At 30.2% G+C, this 17,356-nt stretch overlaps 1 protein-coding gene across 1 annotated transcript in view; it reads left to right on the plus strand.

Moving 5' to 3' along the window:
* The window catches only part of LOC111641372 (KN motif and ankyrin repeat domain-containing protein 1-like), a 56,231-nt gene that overhangs the window by 36,271 nt on the left and 2,604 nt on the right, over positions 1-17,356 (plus strand). The window contains exons 8-15 of the mRNA XM_023387529.1: positions 433-2,162; positions 3,122-3,307; positions 6,675-6,756; positions 6,826-6,975; positions 7,047-7,145; positions 7,234-7,347; positions 11,248-11,448; positions 15,024-15,122. Coding sequence (XP_023243297.1) covers positions 433-2,162; positions 3,122-3,307; positions 6,675-6,756; positions 6,826-6,975; positions 7,047-7,145; positions 7,234-7,347; positions 11,248-11,448; positions 15,024-15,122 — 2,661 coding nt within the window. The remainder of the gene's footprint in view (positions 1-432; positions 2,163-3,121; positions 3,308-6,674; positions 6,757-6,825; positions 6,976-7,046; positions 7,146-7,233; positions 7,348-11,247; positions 11,449-15,023; positions 15,123-17,356) is intronic.

The raw sequence follows: 17,356 nt of genomic DNA on the forward strand, positions 1-17,356 counted from the left end.
ATATATATATATATATATATATACAAAGTATTTGTGAGTATATTAAGGCTGATTGTGACTTCTTTTGTTATGCATGCAAATATTCTTATTTTGCATCCTTCTAAATATAATTATATTTTTATTATGGTGCTTCTCTTGTTGATTTTTCTGGATCTGCCATTGTATTTAGATTTAAATAAAATATCACTTGTTTATTTCTTTACTTTTTAATGAGAAAATTATTAAGTTTTCTGCACACAGAGAAACATTAATAACTTATATTGAACAAAGACATAATAACAATAAATAATTGAAAGCAGTTTTTAGAAGCAAATGGCCTAAAAATGTTAAAAACATTTTAAAATTGAGATTTTTATTAATTAAGTTGATAATTTATATATTTTGTTTACAAATCTTTTTATGGATGATTACTATACATATTTTTTTATTTAGGTAAAACTCTCTGTATTAAATGAAGAAAAACGATTACTATTATTACAGTTAAAAAATAAATCTCAAAATTTAGAACAAAAATCTATCAACAAAGGAGAAAATGACATAAAAGGAAATGATGACAGTTTATCATATGCTGCAACCTTACCACGATTTAGAAAGCGAACCTTATCAGGAACATCTTTGGGCAGGAGTGAAGTTCCAATGTATTCAAGCACAGGACACCTAACATATAGTCTTGATGAACCCTTAGAAAAGCATAATGTTATTGATCTAAAAGATTTCCATTCTCATAAGAGAATCTATGATAGCATAGAGAAATTTGTGAATAGTGATAATGATAGCATTTGTTCAGTGAAGGAACTTAGAAATGTTGGAACATCTTGTGCTGTTCTCACAAGAGACATTGGGGTAGGTCATGTTGCTGAAAGACAAAGGTCTGTTGGTATTGGTGATGAAAAAATATCTACAAATCCTAATAAAATGTGTGTAAAATGTGGAACATCTACAATTAGAAGTGATATTTTATTAGACTCACTTTCATCATCTGAATTTGCAGGAAGTGAATCAGATGGTGAGAGTAATAAATTTTTACAAAAAAGAATTTTATCAAAACAAATCAAAACATTGAAAACTGAAGATAAAGCTGTTTTAACTGATCCCATTGTTGAAACTTCCAAAAGTCTAAAATTAACATCTAATAAAGGTGAACAAATTTCAATACTTCCATTTCCTCTTCCTTGTACAAAATGTGAAGAAAAAGCCGCAATAAAATATAAAAGCATTGGAACTAATCCAAAATTAATCGATACATGTTTCAAGTCATCTGGAGTGAATACTGATCGTGTTATATTAAAACATTCTAATGTTTCTACAGATAATCCTAAATTACTTACTGTTGGATCTATTACTGACAAAATACTTTCAGAGTCTGTAGATATAGAAACAGAACTTTCTTCAAACGATATTGATGCATTACTCTTGCTACAGCAGAAACGTAAACAAATGAAAGACAAAGGAACTGGGGTACCCCGACCATTACTTGCTAATGTCAGAATTCAAACTATTTCAAATACAAAAGATTCAGCAACTTCTATAAATATTGAAACTCAACCTATTGGAATTCAAGTTAACATACCAGTTAAAAGTCCTGAAGAGATTAAACAGGAATCTAGCCAAACTCTTCCAAGTCGTTTTCAGAAACATAGTTTTGAAGAGAAAAAGATTATTAACAAAAGTGTACAAACTGATAATATTCAGACAATTGATGCTAGTTGTGGAAGCTGTTCCATTCATGATACATTTTGTAATAGATGTGAGTTACGACAAATGGAAACTATAGGTGTCGGTGATCAAAATTTATATGATGTCTTATGTGATCGTTGTCAAAATGTAAAACTTACAGATGTTGCTGTTGGAGAAGAAAAGTTTCCTGTCTTTCATTCCATTGGAATTAATACTGTTGAAACATTAGATAGGACAGTTTCTTCAAGTGATTCTGGTATTCATGTTTGTGATAAATGTAATGCTAAAATAAAACTGGTTGCTAAAGATTTAGTTGATAAAAACATGGATAATGTTCTTCATTCAGCTTTTAGTCATACTTACAAAGAAGACAATATAACTAAAACAAAAACATTTGTAAAAATTAATACAGAAACTGTGCAAAAAATTACTTCAAATCAAAAAATTGAAATCAAAGAAAATAATAATAATGTAACAGAAAAAGAGTTAGTAACTTTAAAATATTTATTTTTTAATTTTTACAAAAAAATAAGAATTACTTTATTATTATTATTANGAAATGGAAAATGCAGAGACCTTAATAAGTCAGGGAATAATGCCATAATTGGTTGGGAAAGTCAAGGAATCGCAAATGAAATTACCTGTATGGACCCAGTATACCTAACATCTAAATTAGGCGCCAGTTTCCCATATAAAGTTTTTCTGGGAGGATATATACAAGGGTGGATCAAATATAAATGGTAATTTTGCTATTTTGCTTACCATGCAGTTCCTAACTAGATGATGTAGAATGAAGTTGATGTTTGGTTTGTGAGGAGTGGGGGAACTGGCTTGGTTAATGAGTGCACTTGGTTTTGTTGTCAGTACAATCATGACCAAGCAAAAGGTACATTCGTCTGTTGCACAATGCATCATCATAAAATTTTTAACTAATGAGGGGGTTAAACCCTCGAAAATTTTTAGTCGATTGAAGGCACAGTTTGGGGACAGTATACTGTCTCAGAATTGTGTGTATACATGGGCCAGAGAATTTAAGGGTGGGTGAGAATGTGTCGAAAACGACACATTCTCATGATCAACACCCAAGGGCAAGCCTTACAGATGACAACATCCGTGCTGTTCAAGAGCTTATTGAACGTGATCACCGGTTAACTGTTGAAGAAATCTGATCAGAAGAGGATATCAGCTATGGGAGTGTTCAATCTGTTATCACTGATCATCTTGGCTTCAGAAAAATTAGTGCCCGATGGGTTCTGAGGTTGTTGACCGGAAATCAAAAACAGGTCAGGTCAAAATGGGCTGGAAAACTCTCGAACACTGTCCTTAAAATCCAGATTTGTCCCCCCTGTGACTATTTTTTGTTTGCACTCTTGAAGGAATCACTTGGAAGAAAATGATTCACAAGCAATGAAGAAGTTGAGGAGCATGTGTGNTTTTTTTATAGATTAACTTCAGAACATTCACCTTGTGAAGCAGACTTGAGTGATTCAAGTAGTGAAAGTCCAGATGAGAAATCATATAATGGAATTTTAAGTAGAATTATTAGCAGACATAAAACTGAACATCTAACTCAACAAGAAAAAAATGAAGCAGTGATGTTTGAATCTTATGAAATAATGCCAAGAAAAAAGTAAATTTTTTAAAACATTATTGTCATAGTCAGTATATATATATTAAGATGACCAGTTGATTTATTTAATGATATCTGCAGAGGCTTTTCAAATATATTTTTTCATTTTGACTTATGTTTTATTTGAAATAAATGTATTATCATTACTTTATAAATATTTATCATCTGTAATGGCAGTTAATTATTTTAACAGTTAAACCTAGTTTCTCACATCATCAAAAATCATTTTATTTCATCTGTCAATAATTGAATTTTTCCATGGTAAACACAGTGTAGTTTCAAAGAGTATCTTGAAATGTTTCAAGAAAATTTGTCATTCATTAAAATGTTTGTTTTTATTTGTTATAAATAATAAATATTGACTCAAAAATTTTTTAATGAAGTTAGATGTCATTTATGATTACATTATGCTTTCTTTGTATTAGGCAGTTTCTAAAATTACTTCTCTGCCTTATAGAAATAAATAATCAGAAGAGAATTCTTGTACTTTATATTTAGATAACAAATCAAATGAAATTGTTTTAAAGTAGTATATCTGGTCACCTATATTTCTACATCTTACACAATTACAAGTTTTCTTCTAATACCATTCTGCCAGATATCTATATATTTTGATTCTAGTTTATTACTATGAAGATTTGGAATCCATGATAGATTTGAACCAAAATGAGGTTACCCAATATGAATAAGGAATGAATGGCCAATGTCTGTTATGGACATAATTGGGGCAACAAATAATCTGTAATGCATTAGTGTTCTGTATTAACAAATTTGCTTGATCATTTTGATATTTGTAAAATCTACCTCTTTTTGATTTAAGCTATGAAGTTATTCTTTCTTTTTTCATATTTCAAAATCTAATATCTTGTCAACCAATAATACTGACTTATTATACTTGTTTTACAGGAATAGTTTAGGGATTGCAATATTGGTAAATTCAGTAAAAATAGGTAGATATATAAAAATATAAAGTACTAGCTTACCCGTCGCGCATTGCTGCGATCTCAGAAGAAAGGAAATTCAAGCAAACTCGTTATGACAAAATTCAATTTACATTTTATAATTTTTATTAAAACTTATTATTATTACATTATTATTTTGAGTCTATATTAAAATTTGGAAAAGGGGGATACCTAGATCGGTAAAATACGCGAATTTCCTCCTACAACTTCGGTTGTTGTTCGGGGTAGAGTTGAGGTTTTAACGAAGTTCAAGCGAATACATAATTAGCAAAAAAAAAAGTTGAAATAAAGTGATTAAACAAAAATTATTACATATATCATAAATAACAGTTCACAAATGCATATATAGAGATATTTTTTGAAGGGGGGAAATGGTCTTCACAATTTGAAATCGATCGAACACACTGTGCTCGAATGCTTGTGTAAACGTGCGCCATCTATCGTAGGATAAATGCACTTCGCAGGAGTGTATTAAAAAACTTTCCGAAGTTTTATGGCAATCGTACTATGCCACAAACCTTCGCCGGAGTATATTAAACAACTTCCCAAAGTTTCACGGCAATCGGATAAAACGGTGTGGTAATGCATGAAGGACACACACACACACCTTCATTTTTATATATATAGATATGCTATATTAAATTTATATAAAGTCAGAAGCATCAAATAAATGTTATGTGATTGTTTTTTGAAGAAATGTATACAAACTGTTTAGCATAGTTCTGTAAATTTGTTTCTTATATTGCTAGTGTGCTCTACCTGTCAGAGGTTTAGTTGACAAAACATAATAAATTTATTTAGTGCTTGCACTGGCCACTTTTTAATTACAGCAATTAAAAAATTATAGCATACTCAATTTTTCAGGCAATAAAACTGTAGAAATAGAAGGCAATAGAAGAAAGAGAATGTATTGAAAGTTGGACATGGCACACTAGTGTTAGTTTAGTTGCAGACTCATCTCTGAGCAGAAACTAAACAATCACTTGTAAGCTAACTATAACATTTGTAGTAATTTTTTGAAAATTTGCTGTTTTTTATTAACTGCAAAATTTAATATATTTTTACTAATAAGTAAGTAAATTCATAGCAAAAATATAGTAATATAAAGCTATATTTATATAGTAATTACTAAAGTATAAATTTAAAAGAAAATTATGTATGAAATAATAAAATCATTTGCTAATTCTAATTATACTCAGTTGCATTCTCAGCATCTTTTTTATCCATGGTCAATGTCAAACTCTTGATTTTAATAATAGAGAGGAATATTGATTAGCATTTACATAATTTTTGCTTTATTGGAGCATGAACATTTTTAAAAAGACTCTGGTACTTCCCACAGCAGGGTATCCTCAGGATTTAAGGTCCCTGAGAATGTTGTAAAGATGAGCTGGAAGGTTTGAAAACACTAGGAACTACTTTAAAGATGTTTGACCTTCAATATAGCAGAAACTGTGTGTAAGAATTGTTGAGAATTGGAGATTTAATCTAATTACAGAATCTAAATACATTGAATAACAAGGGAGCTATTCATGTTGAGAGACAAATCACATGAGTAATATGTCTATTTTCAATCTCCATGTCAACTTGCTTTTTTGGATTGAAACTACTATTGTAAGAAATACAAAGTCAATGATTGGAATAAGGTAAATCTCTTTGTCAGTAAAAATTCAATGGCAACTGACATTTTAAAAAGTTATTGGCTAGAGTGCTTTTATATTTGGAAGATAAAAAAAAGCAATATAATGAGAGGATGCAGTACATCAAAAATGGGAATTGAATTTTGAACTATAGATGTTACAGATAATCTCAAAATCATCATCAATAGCCAATTAAACTAAAATTAGTTTTGCAATATACAGTATAATAAATATAATGAATATTTTCTATATGTTTATTAATATTTAAATAATTCCAAAACAAATTTGTGATGTGAAATGTAATTTTTTAATAAAAGTTTTTAAAAAAAATAAATATTTAACAAAAAGAATTACTAGGATAGTAGATTTTACAAACTTCAGGCATATAGTTTCAAAGATAGCCAACTTCACGGGTCTGGAACATAAGGGATATGAATGTGAAACTAACCTCCAGTTTTTAATCAAAATTGTTATCCATTTATGAAACTATACATCTTTTAATAAAAAATTAGCTCAGCACTCAATCTTATGTATTTTATGGCTTCTTTACAAATTTCTAAGTCCATCTCACTTGTTCTATTATTTTTAAATACTTTATATGAACGTTAAAATCTTAACATTTCCTTTATAATTGTTTTTGTAAATTAAGATATATCAATTGATATAATTACTATCTTTTTATATCATTTCAAGTATTTGATTTTATATGTGAAGAGTTAAAACAAAAATGAACCATAATTAGTTAATAATAAATTTGTTTTACAGAACTGAACTTAGTAAAGAAATGAAAGAATCTTGTAAAGTATTAAATGAATCATTAGTTTCACCACAAAAAGGAACCGAATTGGTAAGAACAATTTTATCTTATTTAATTTGTTTTATTTATAAGTCATATTAATATGAAAATTTGTTTTAGGCATCAAATATGGAAGTAATCCAAAAAGAATGGTTTCAAATTTCCAGTTGCAAAGATTCAGATCCACATGTTGTAGAAGATTATTTGGATGCTTTTGAAGAAATATCAAAACATCTTCTACATAGAATTGTTAATTTAACTGATGCTAATGTAATTACAATACTTTTTTATTTATAAAATATTGATTTAGACAACTCAATAAGTTATTTATTTTATTATAGGGTAATACTGCAATGCATTATGCTGTGTCACATGGCAATTTTGATGTTGTTAGTGTTCTTTTGGATTCAAAAGTGTGTGATGCAAATATTCAAAATAAAGTATGTGTTCATTTCATTTAATTTTGTAAATTATAAAGAAGACTTTCTCAAATTTATATACTTATCTATTTACAATATGAAATTTCAGGCAGGTTATACAGCTGTTATGTTAATATCTTTAGCTGAAATAAGAAATGAAGCTCATAAACAAGTTGTCCGACGTCTATTTCAGATCAATGATATTAATCTTAAGGCTTCACAAGTAAGTATATTTTATTTGGTTATGATTTAATAAAATGTTATAAAGGAAATGAATAAATAGTATTTGCAAATATAAACATCTTTACAAAACACAATACATTACAATAAAGCAACAACTACCATATGACATCAGGCTAATTTTATAGTATTTGTTTTTATACTTAAAATTATTGTTTGTTTTCATGAACTTACATACAATATGTTACAGAAGTGTATAATTATTTTTAATCATTTTAATAATGCTACTGTTTTCATCTAAAAAAAAAAGTGAGTAATATTTAATGATACATTGATAAATTGAAAGGATTTAATGTTGTTCAGTAAATTTTAGTATAGTTATAACAGAAGCAGAAACTATAAAATTAAAAAAAAATTGTTTTATGGAACTTTTAAAACACTTCATACATTACAACAAGAAACAAAAAGTTTTCATATAACAATTATATCAGAAAGTGTTTTATTTGTGATCAAAGTTTAAAGCAATCACACCATTAAACATTATTTTTTGCAAATATGTACAACTTGGGAAGGCTGATGTCATGACAGATATAATTTCAAAATTCTGGCTCTATGAGCTGAGATATTCTAGGTCAAAATTTACCATATAAAATCCATGTAGTGATGCCAATTGTAAGTTTAAACCAACTACACGACTACTAAACATGATTTTTTGCAAATATAGTCTGTCTGAAATGATATCATGATATTAATATCATAATAAGATGCACATTATCAAACTGATTCCCATACAGACAGTTTTAATACTACTGCAATATGGAGTAATCAATTACCCTTTGACTCAATTGGTCTAACTAGCTCCCAATTTCCCATAATTTTGCCACAATCTTTTTTTCCTCTTTGCATACAAATACAAAGACTGTGGCAAAATAATGGGAAATTGGGAGCTAGTTAGACCAATTGAGTCAAGGGGTGATTGATTTATTATGATATCAAAAAACAGTAATAAAATAAAATAATAATATAATAATTTGTCAAAATTCATTTATTATGATAAATGTTGTATAGGATATATATGATAGAGGCATCTCTGCTTCAGCAGTTAAATTGAAATGAATATGCAAAATAGCACACAGGTTAGTATAAAATATAGACAGTATATATTAGATTTCTACAAAATATAGTTCTGGAATACAAGATAAATTAAAGGTTTTATCATAGGAAGAGGAAAATCATTTTCATTATGTGGCAAATTGCATCACTTGTAGTAGAGAATATAGAACAAAAGAGGTTAATTAGAATACCCTCTGTACTGAATTCCCATAAAAAATAGTAATTTGCAGGTCACTTAGCAATTCAACCATGAATGTGTCAAAATCAACATTTCACAGAATTATCTAATCATCTAAAAAATAAGAAAATGTAGCTCTTATGTAGACATAGAATTTGTTTCAAAGAGAGGCCTTTGGTGTGGACTGATAAGCAACATGTTATAATGGAATGATGAGAAGGAATTCAACATGGATTGGCCAGATAACTTGAAAGCTATTACCATAGTATTAGGAAAAAAGAATGAAATATTCCTTATATAAAATTAAAATAAATTAATATAAAAAAAGGAGTAAAAATAATAAAATAATATGATTAAAAAATTCTTATTTTTATGGAAATATGCAAGGATATCATTTAAATTAGTATTAATCCCATAGTGACAATAAATGAGTTTTTGAATAAATTCAATAAAATGTCTTTTATTTTTATCTTAATTTAATTAATAGTAAAATGCAGTCTTTTTTTAAACAATGTTATTTTTAAATTAGTTATGAAAAAGTTTATCATTACTTTGTTACAAATTGCAAGATAAAATTCAATGTAAATATAATTTATTTTTTAAACTTTTTGTTTTAATTCACTCAAGACAGCAGCAAGGTGCACTGTGTGCATTTGAATGGAGTGTTATGAGAAATCTAGCTTTTATTTCTGGTCATATTCCTGCTGTAGGATATTAGCAAGTACTAGATAAGCATTTAATACCATCTGCGGAAAAATTGGAGGGAATTTTTTTCCAATTTTGACAAGATATGACCACTCCTAATCAAAATCAACTTGGGACTGATTTTTTCCAAATAGTGTGCTTGTTATGGACTGGTCCAATATTCTCTTGATCTTAAAGCAATATACATGTTTTCTATAGGACTATGTTGCTGAGATACCAAACATCAGCAGAATCATTAAAATGGCAATAACTGATGTTTGGCATGAAAACTCTTTGTAAATTCTATCTGGCATTATTTTAATAAGTAATTAATAAACAAGGTGAACATACTGTTTATTAATGGTAAATAAAATGATTTAAATGTCAAAATGGCTGTAAATGATATCATTTTGGGACAATTATATCCTACACAACATTATTAATAATTTTATTAAAGAAATAAAAAACATGTTACAAAACAATTGACTATTGGTTTATTATGATAGTGGCACTGTGAAATGATGACATTATATGTATCATCTCTGAACAGATTGTATGTATATCTTGGCAAGCCAAAATTTTGAAATTTCATCTATGGGCTGAAATATTTGACATGTAACGTCTATGGTCAGAGTTCCAATTGTAAGCTAGTTGCAAGCAATATGTTGATGGAGTTTATGATTGTTAACAAGTTACATCAATCTCTTCATCATGACATGCATGTTAAATGTCAATTGTAAAAATTAAAAATAACCATTTGTTGTAATCAGTTCTTGAAAACACGTGTGTTTTTATCGATTGCTGAAGTCAGTAGGCTTCTGGCTGCATGCGTAGGTGTTTTAAATGTTTCTTGACATTTTCATCAGTTATGACATTGCATGTGCACATCCTTCTTCAAATCTATGGGTTTTAAATTGCTTTAGACAACATTAGAAGCTGAAACAGTATAACCTACACTGTGAAGCTCAGTTTTGTTTTCCCAGAAAATACCTAGTATATTTATGCAAGGCAATATTAAAAATAATATGCCCCTGTGATCAAAAAGTATTGGGAATAGTTCAATAAAATGCAAGATTTGAATTAATTCATCAAAATTTATTTTGTCTCCTTCAAATTAATTCATTCCAATTGCAATGCTCTTAGTCCAATCTTTTTTCCAATCTTTGAAACATGCTTTAAAGTTGGTTTTGTGAAACCCATTTAGGACTTGCAGTCAATTTTGGTTTATGGCATCAATTGACTCAAAACGGTGACCATAAAGCAGAAATTTTAGTTGAGGAAACAGGAAAAAGTCACACAGTGCCATATCAGATGAATGTGGAGCTTTCGGATCCATATTTGTTGAACTGTTGACCAAAAATTTACGAGCGAACATTGTGAGCAAGTGTGTTATTGTGGAGCAAAATCCATGAGTTTTCTCTATATACATCAGGTCATATTCTACGAATTGCTTCATGCAAACAACACAAAACACTCAAGCAATATTTTTTGTTGACACTTTAGCCAGTTGGAAGGAATTTCTTCTGTGATAGTAGAAGGTGAGCTATTATCCATAAATAACTTAAAATTTGAGATATTTCAAAGCACATGACATCAAACAGGAAAATATAGGTGGAAAATGATTGTTGGGCTTTTGAAAACTAGTTGACTGCTACTTTATTTAAATCAACTAAGTCTCTTGTTATAATGGCATATTTCATTTCTGCTTTAGTAAAACAAAGTTATATTTTTTCAAGGAAGAAGTCTTGAAAATAGAAACTTAAAGTACAAAAGACAATGTATGAACAAAAAACACTTCATTCAAGAATATCTTGCTGTTTTATTTAGATCAAAATTGTACTTTTTAATATTTGTTTTTTAATGACAAATTGTGGGAAAAATTATTATTATGAAAGTTAAAGAATGCTGCAAATTATATAAAATACTCTATACACATTTTAATTACATTATTTAATTTCATTGTTATAGAATGGTCAGACAGCTCTTATGCTTGCTGCTAGTCAGGGACGAGTTGAAGCTGTTAAGTTGTTGTTGGAATGTGGAGCCGAAATTAATATGCAAGATAAAGACGGGTCAACTGCTTTAATGTGTGCAGCAGAACATGGACACGGAGATGTTGTTCATTTGCTTTTATCAATTCCTGATTGTGATCCCTCACTGACAGATAATGTAAGTATATATATCTAATAAAAATTAGTAAGAAAGCATAAAACCAAGCTTTTCAGAAACTAATAATAGTTAATTGAAATTTTCAATATGTATGAAGGAGTAAATCTGAAGAGAGCTAATTGGTTTATTAAGAATATATTGAATATATACCTGATGTGTGAAAATAGTTTCTTTTTAAAATACAGTATATTATTATTCCTATGAATAATAACTCTACACAAGGGTTGCAACTATGGAATAAGAGGAATGATGGGTCTTAGTTTGCACTAGGTGACAAAGAGATAGTTCTGGGACATATATTATATCATCGATCCGTCTGTGCCACTGCTAGTCCACATTTTCCTTGGACTAGCTCTTTCCTCTCAGTACTCCTGTGTCTGGTGCTGGTAAATTATTTGAATTATTTAGGAAATGATCCCTTATAATTACACTCCCTCTGTTGGCCATCCCCCTTACCATTAGTTTAATGTCTCTTGTGAGGTTTTATAGTTATGCAGCATAGGCAGTTAATTATAAAAATCATCATTCTATGTTAGGTTTTACAGGTAAGATGATGAAGACAGCAATATTTTTTGCATCTACAATAGTTTTGGTTGCATGATCAAATAATTTACATACTAACCTCTCTCTAAATTTGTAAGTATAAACTCAAAATAAAAATATTGTCATTTTAGTTCAAGTCAACTATGGAAAGAGAGTGAAGTATGAAGACCACTGGAAAAGCTCACTCCAGATGCCTGTCCAATTTTGCTCAACTTCTCTGCCGTCATATTTTGAATTGGTTAAGATCTGAAATGCACATTAATCAGTCAGTTTAATAGAATTTGCAGTCTAAATCTTTATCTAATTTTTAGTGAGTTTTTAACCAATTGATGCAGTCTTTTTTCTGTGGATTTGATATTTCATATATATATGTATGTAAGTCAGAAGTAAAAATCAGCCATTTCATTTGCTGCAACCTAATTTAAAAGGAGAAAGAATATGAAATTTTGTACAAACTTACAAATTCTATGTAAATTAAATTAATAAACATTCAATCAAAATTGTCTCCACCAACCAACATTAATATATTTTGAGATTTGTATTGCAGGACTGAATTTTCTGAACACAATTTTCTCACAGAACCTTCACCAAAAGTTTAGTTGGTATTTTGGATTACTTTGGCTGCATTATGTCCCTGACCCATAAAAGAAAATTTTTCAATTTCCTTTATTTACATGCCATCAGAAAAAGTACATTTTTAAATTCACATGTTATGAGTTCCACATTTAAAAGTAATCTCATTTATATTGTATGTGTGCTCTTCTAATTGCAAACATACAGCACTATTCACATGGAAAAAAGTTGAACTACAAGGCTGGGAAGTTTTTAAATTTTAAAAAATAGCAATTTCATTTGCAACAACCTAATAGTTGTTTTGAAGTTTGTTCTGTCATGAATTTATAGGGTGTTAAACTTTCTATATTCTGTGGAAACAGTTGTTTATACAAATTTAAAGTCTGATAGAAACATGTTCAGTCTGGAATCTTGCACTCATCTATCCTGTGCAATATTTTCCATATTGTAAACCAAGGGGGTTAGAGCGGCGAGCTTCTCCCCACGTATCGGCTTCGTTATCAGGGATGGCCTTGTTAACTGAGTGGGGAGGAGTAGTGAAGTCGTGATGAGGTGTTGGCAGTACTCAAAGATGACTCATTATTATCATCATTATTACTTTCTTCTTGTTGGAATTTAGAATGTACTTGCATGTATCTGTATCATTTGTTTTATTTTAAATATGTTATTCTTAATTTTAATATTATATTATTATTAATAGATGGCCGATGTCCGTCTTTCCCGTTGGTGGGACTGGCAAAGGTTCTCAATCCGATAACTTTCTAAGTCTAAACTAAACCGAGATAGAAAATTTTTTGCTTCCTCTCTCTCGGTTTAGGTTGGGACTTAAAAATAATTCGCTTCTAAGTCTTTACCTTGTTTGGAGCGGCGATCAGAAGCTGCAAAGTTTCCGAAGGCTTGAAGAGTCCAATCCTTGGCTTCTTCCCGGCGATCGCCTGGAGGTGCGGGAGTGATCCCCTTTTATACCCGATTAACGTGGGAAAAATCTGGGACTTTGCTGATGTAATTGTCTTTGCAGTGTGTGTTGTTTACTTGAATTTGACAGTTCTCCAGATTTATCAGTCTCCCCCGTCATAGGTGACGACGTTATATAGACACCTCTTGACCAATTAGTATTAAATTTGTCATCACCTGGGGAGGTGACTGGCTATCCTCGGTAACGTGATATAGTTACTCACCGTATGGTCTACCCTTGTAGGTGACACTCAAGGTCACTCCATACAGTAACATGGTTAATTATTTGCACACAGCCAATATCTTAGCATTAAGCAATCCCCTGGGGAGAGGGGAGTTCTTCCATAGTCGACTAAGACGACTTTCCTGTTTAGGAGGTCACCTTTTTAAGTGATGCAGTACAAGGCCTGGGGTCACAAGATCTAATCCCCGGGCAAACGGGTGAAGACGGGAGAAATAAGGAAAATAATGATGAAAGAAAAATTCTATACGACTTTTATACCTGAAACCCTCACAAGAGAGTCTGATTTCTCACCATCTTTTGAATTTTGCTCTGATTCCTTCATATTTGAAATTCTTTACCAAACTATTTTCATAATTTTAAAATATAATTGTTGATCAATAAAAATATAAAACAATGGGATCGGTGAAATTTCTAAAAATAAAAGATTATCTTTAGATGAGGTAAATGAGTAAAATAAACACTCTTTCTTAAACCGATTTTGAGTAATTTATATTAGCAGACAAATAATTAATAAAGATACTATACTTCAGCCAACGCTATTTCTTTTATTATTTTCAAACTTCTCAAAAAACTCTCCAAATGAATTTCACTGTTACAGCCTCATCGGCGGATTATCATAATCCATCGATTTCTTTTATTTTTAGAAATTATATTTTTTATAATTTTAAAATACTTCACTCTGCATCTTAAGGAAAAAATTTCTTTCTTTTATGATTGGTTTTCAAGTTAATGAAAACTGCATTCCATGATTATATCTCTATTAACTGGTTATAGTAATGCAGGTAAACTCCAAATACCTTTAAAATGCAGTGTATTTTAAAAAACTTATCGAACATTTTTGGTCAAATTAACAGACCTTCAGGATTGAACAAATGGAAATTCCAAAACATACACTCTACCTAGAGCGTACATTTTGGAATTTCCGTGTGGAAAATTTAAATTCTGTTAGTTCGATCCTGAAGAAGGTCTGTTAATTTGACCAAAAATGCTCAATAAGTTTTTTAAAATTGACTGCATTTTAAAGATATCTGGAGTTTATTAACCATTCCATGATTAGGTAAAATTTTCTAAATAGGCATCCTTCTAATTTTCTTTAAATATGACTGTTTAAAAGTATTTATTAAAAACATGATATTTATTTTATTTTGTGAAATAGTTTTATGATTCTTTATTTGTTTTCTGTGAAATTCCAACTTAAAATTATTACATGATGAATATTATATAAATAATTGTGTTCTTAGAAAATTATTTAACTTTGCAGGATGGCAGTAGTGCATTATCAATAGCTATGGATGCTGGTCATAGAGATGTTGCATTAATGATTTATGCAAATATGAATTTTTCAAGAGGAAGTTCACCTGTAAGTTTGAATTTTTAAATATATACTAAATATCTAAGTATGAGTGTATAATATATCTCAGACAGTATGTAAATAATTTAAAGTTGTGGTTTGATTGCATACCACGAATGTCATCAGAGTGCCTTAAAATCACTACCCTAATAACTTATAAAAAGGCTCACAATGACTCGGTGTACTTGTTATATTAGGATGTTTTTGTCTCATAGAAAGAATATCTTTGACTGTGCCACACAGGCTCGCCTGTATGGGCAGTCAAAGACATTTTTTATTACAATTACTATAAACAACTGTCTGAATAATGTTTGACTAACATTTAAACACAGCTGAAGGAAGCACATGGCTTTTTGTTGAATTGCTTGCCATTTGGGTTGTGCTATTAAGGACAGTGGATACATCAGGGTCTTACATACAGTAGGCAGGCATTGGATGCCCTAGAAAGACTACCAAGAGAAATGGTTCTCTGATCACGAGAAGCACAAATAGCTACATCTTTGTCCACTATCCATAGACAGGCAGAAGCTTTGCTACAGAACCCTCTCAATTCTCATCCAATTTTGCATGCATGATGCCACTACATGGCATGCTAAAGATAAGACATACTACATGTGATGCCTTTAGCACTCTGACATTGCGCACTGCCAGTCTATAGCAGTCTATAGCAGTCCATCAAAAATGACAACCACAGGTAAGCAATATATTGCCCCATTGTTGGCATACCAGTCTGGCAAGCCATCTCATATGAATGTGAAATCTGAGAAGCACCCCCCCATTAGCTTCTGACACCACTGTATTTTCTTTTGGAACACAGAAACCTCAAAATTCTTCCCACACATTTCTGAACACACTTGAGCTGTCCATATGGGACTGAATGTGGGAAGATGGAGGAGGGAAGATAAGTGAGACAGGGAGGTCTGGAATGAAATGTACTCAACAACAAAAATTTAAATTTATTCAATGGAAAATATATATGTTTAGTTATATAGTTTTACTTTCTTGAAATCGTGTCGGTGATTATTTTTGTCATTTTTGAACACTATAATTTCATACACACAACACAAAGCAATTGCCTTGTGTTGTGTGTATGAAATATATATATATAGTGTTCAAAAACAACAAAAAAAAAGTTATATAGTTGTAAAATTATCATATACTAACAACATTGCAAAGAATTAAGTAAAACAAAACAATCAATCATATGAGTTTATTTGAATTATTATTGTTATAGACCTGATCCCATTTCTATCTTAAGATTATCTTACAATCTAGGTTCTAGTCATGAGAGAGTGTTCACAATTTGCCGCAAGTAGATATTTACCTTGTTGATATACCAGCATTAGAAGATTAAGCCTTAGTTCAAATGGTGAGTGAACTATGAAAAGTCAATTGGTAGAGGCACTGACTGGTCAATTGAACAATGACAATTAGATCAGATGACAGGCTTGAATTTGAGGAGATTTACTTGGACAACTCATTGAGATTGAACTGCTTCACAGGAGTTGGATGACTAAAAGGGCCTCCAAAAGATCATACAAGGTGGTCTAGTTCCTGTTAACACTTCCTTTCTGATTCCATAAGTAGACTATCTTTGTCAGAATCTTGTCAATAATCTCTCCATCCGATATTGCCAGTTTTGGACATGTTCTAACAAAACTCTTTCCTGAGATGGTTACTCAACCCAAGAAGTAGTGAAGAAAAATTCGGATTGGTTATTTCCTTGTCTCTTTTATTAAAAATAAATTTTATAACTAATTATAAAACAGCCCAGGATCTCACATCAACATTAATAAGTGGTACAATCAGGAAACCCTGTATTATTTTGCATTGCCTTTCATGACACAGCTGAAAACAGCTATTATCTAACAAGATAATGCTTGCCTCCACATAGATACTGTTTCTCAGAAAGGTCTTTGTCACACTTCCTTGGCATGTCCAATGTGATGTCACAATGTCTGTATGCCTTCAGACAAGAGGAAGTCCTACAAAATGGCAAAGAGAATTTCCTGTAGAACAAAGTAATAAAATTTCATTTCATTCCATTCCAATGAACATAAGGATGATACCAATGTCTTCTTGGTGTGTAACTTTCTTTCATTAACATTTGGAAAAACACTATCAATGAGTATCATTTGTTTGTTCTTAAAATTTTTTTTTAAATCATATTGTTTAAGTGATATAATTTGTTTCATTTTGTGATAAATCAGATATGTAAAGAGATAAACCTCTCTTTCAATTTA

This window comes from Centruroides sculpturatus, unplaced genomic scaffold (assembly GCF_000671375.1).
Source record: "Centruroides sculpturatus isolate CEXI.00-Female unplaced genomic scaffold, Cexi_2.0 scaffold196, whole genome shotgun sequence".
In the NCBI taxonomy this organism is placed as follows: domain Eukaryota; kingdom Metazoa; phylum Arthropoda; class Arachnida; order Scorpiones; family Buthidae; genus Centruroides; species Centruroides sculpturatus.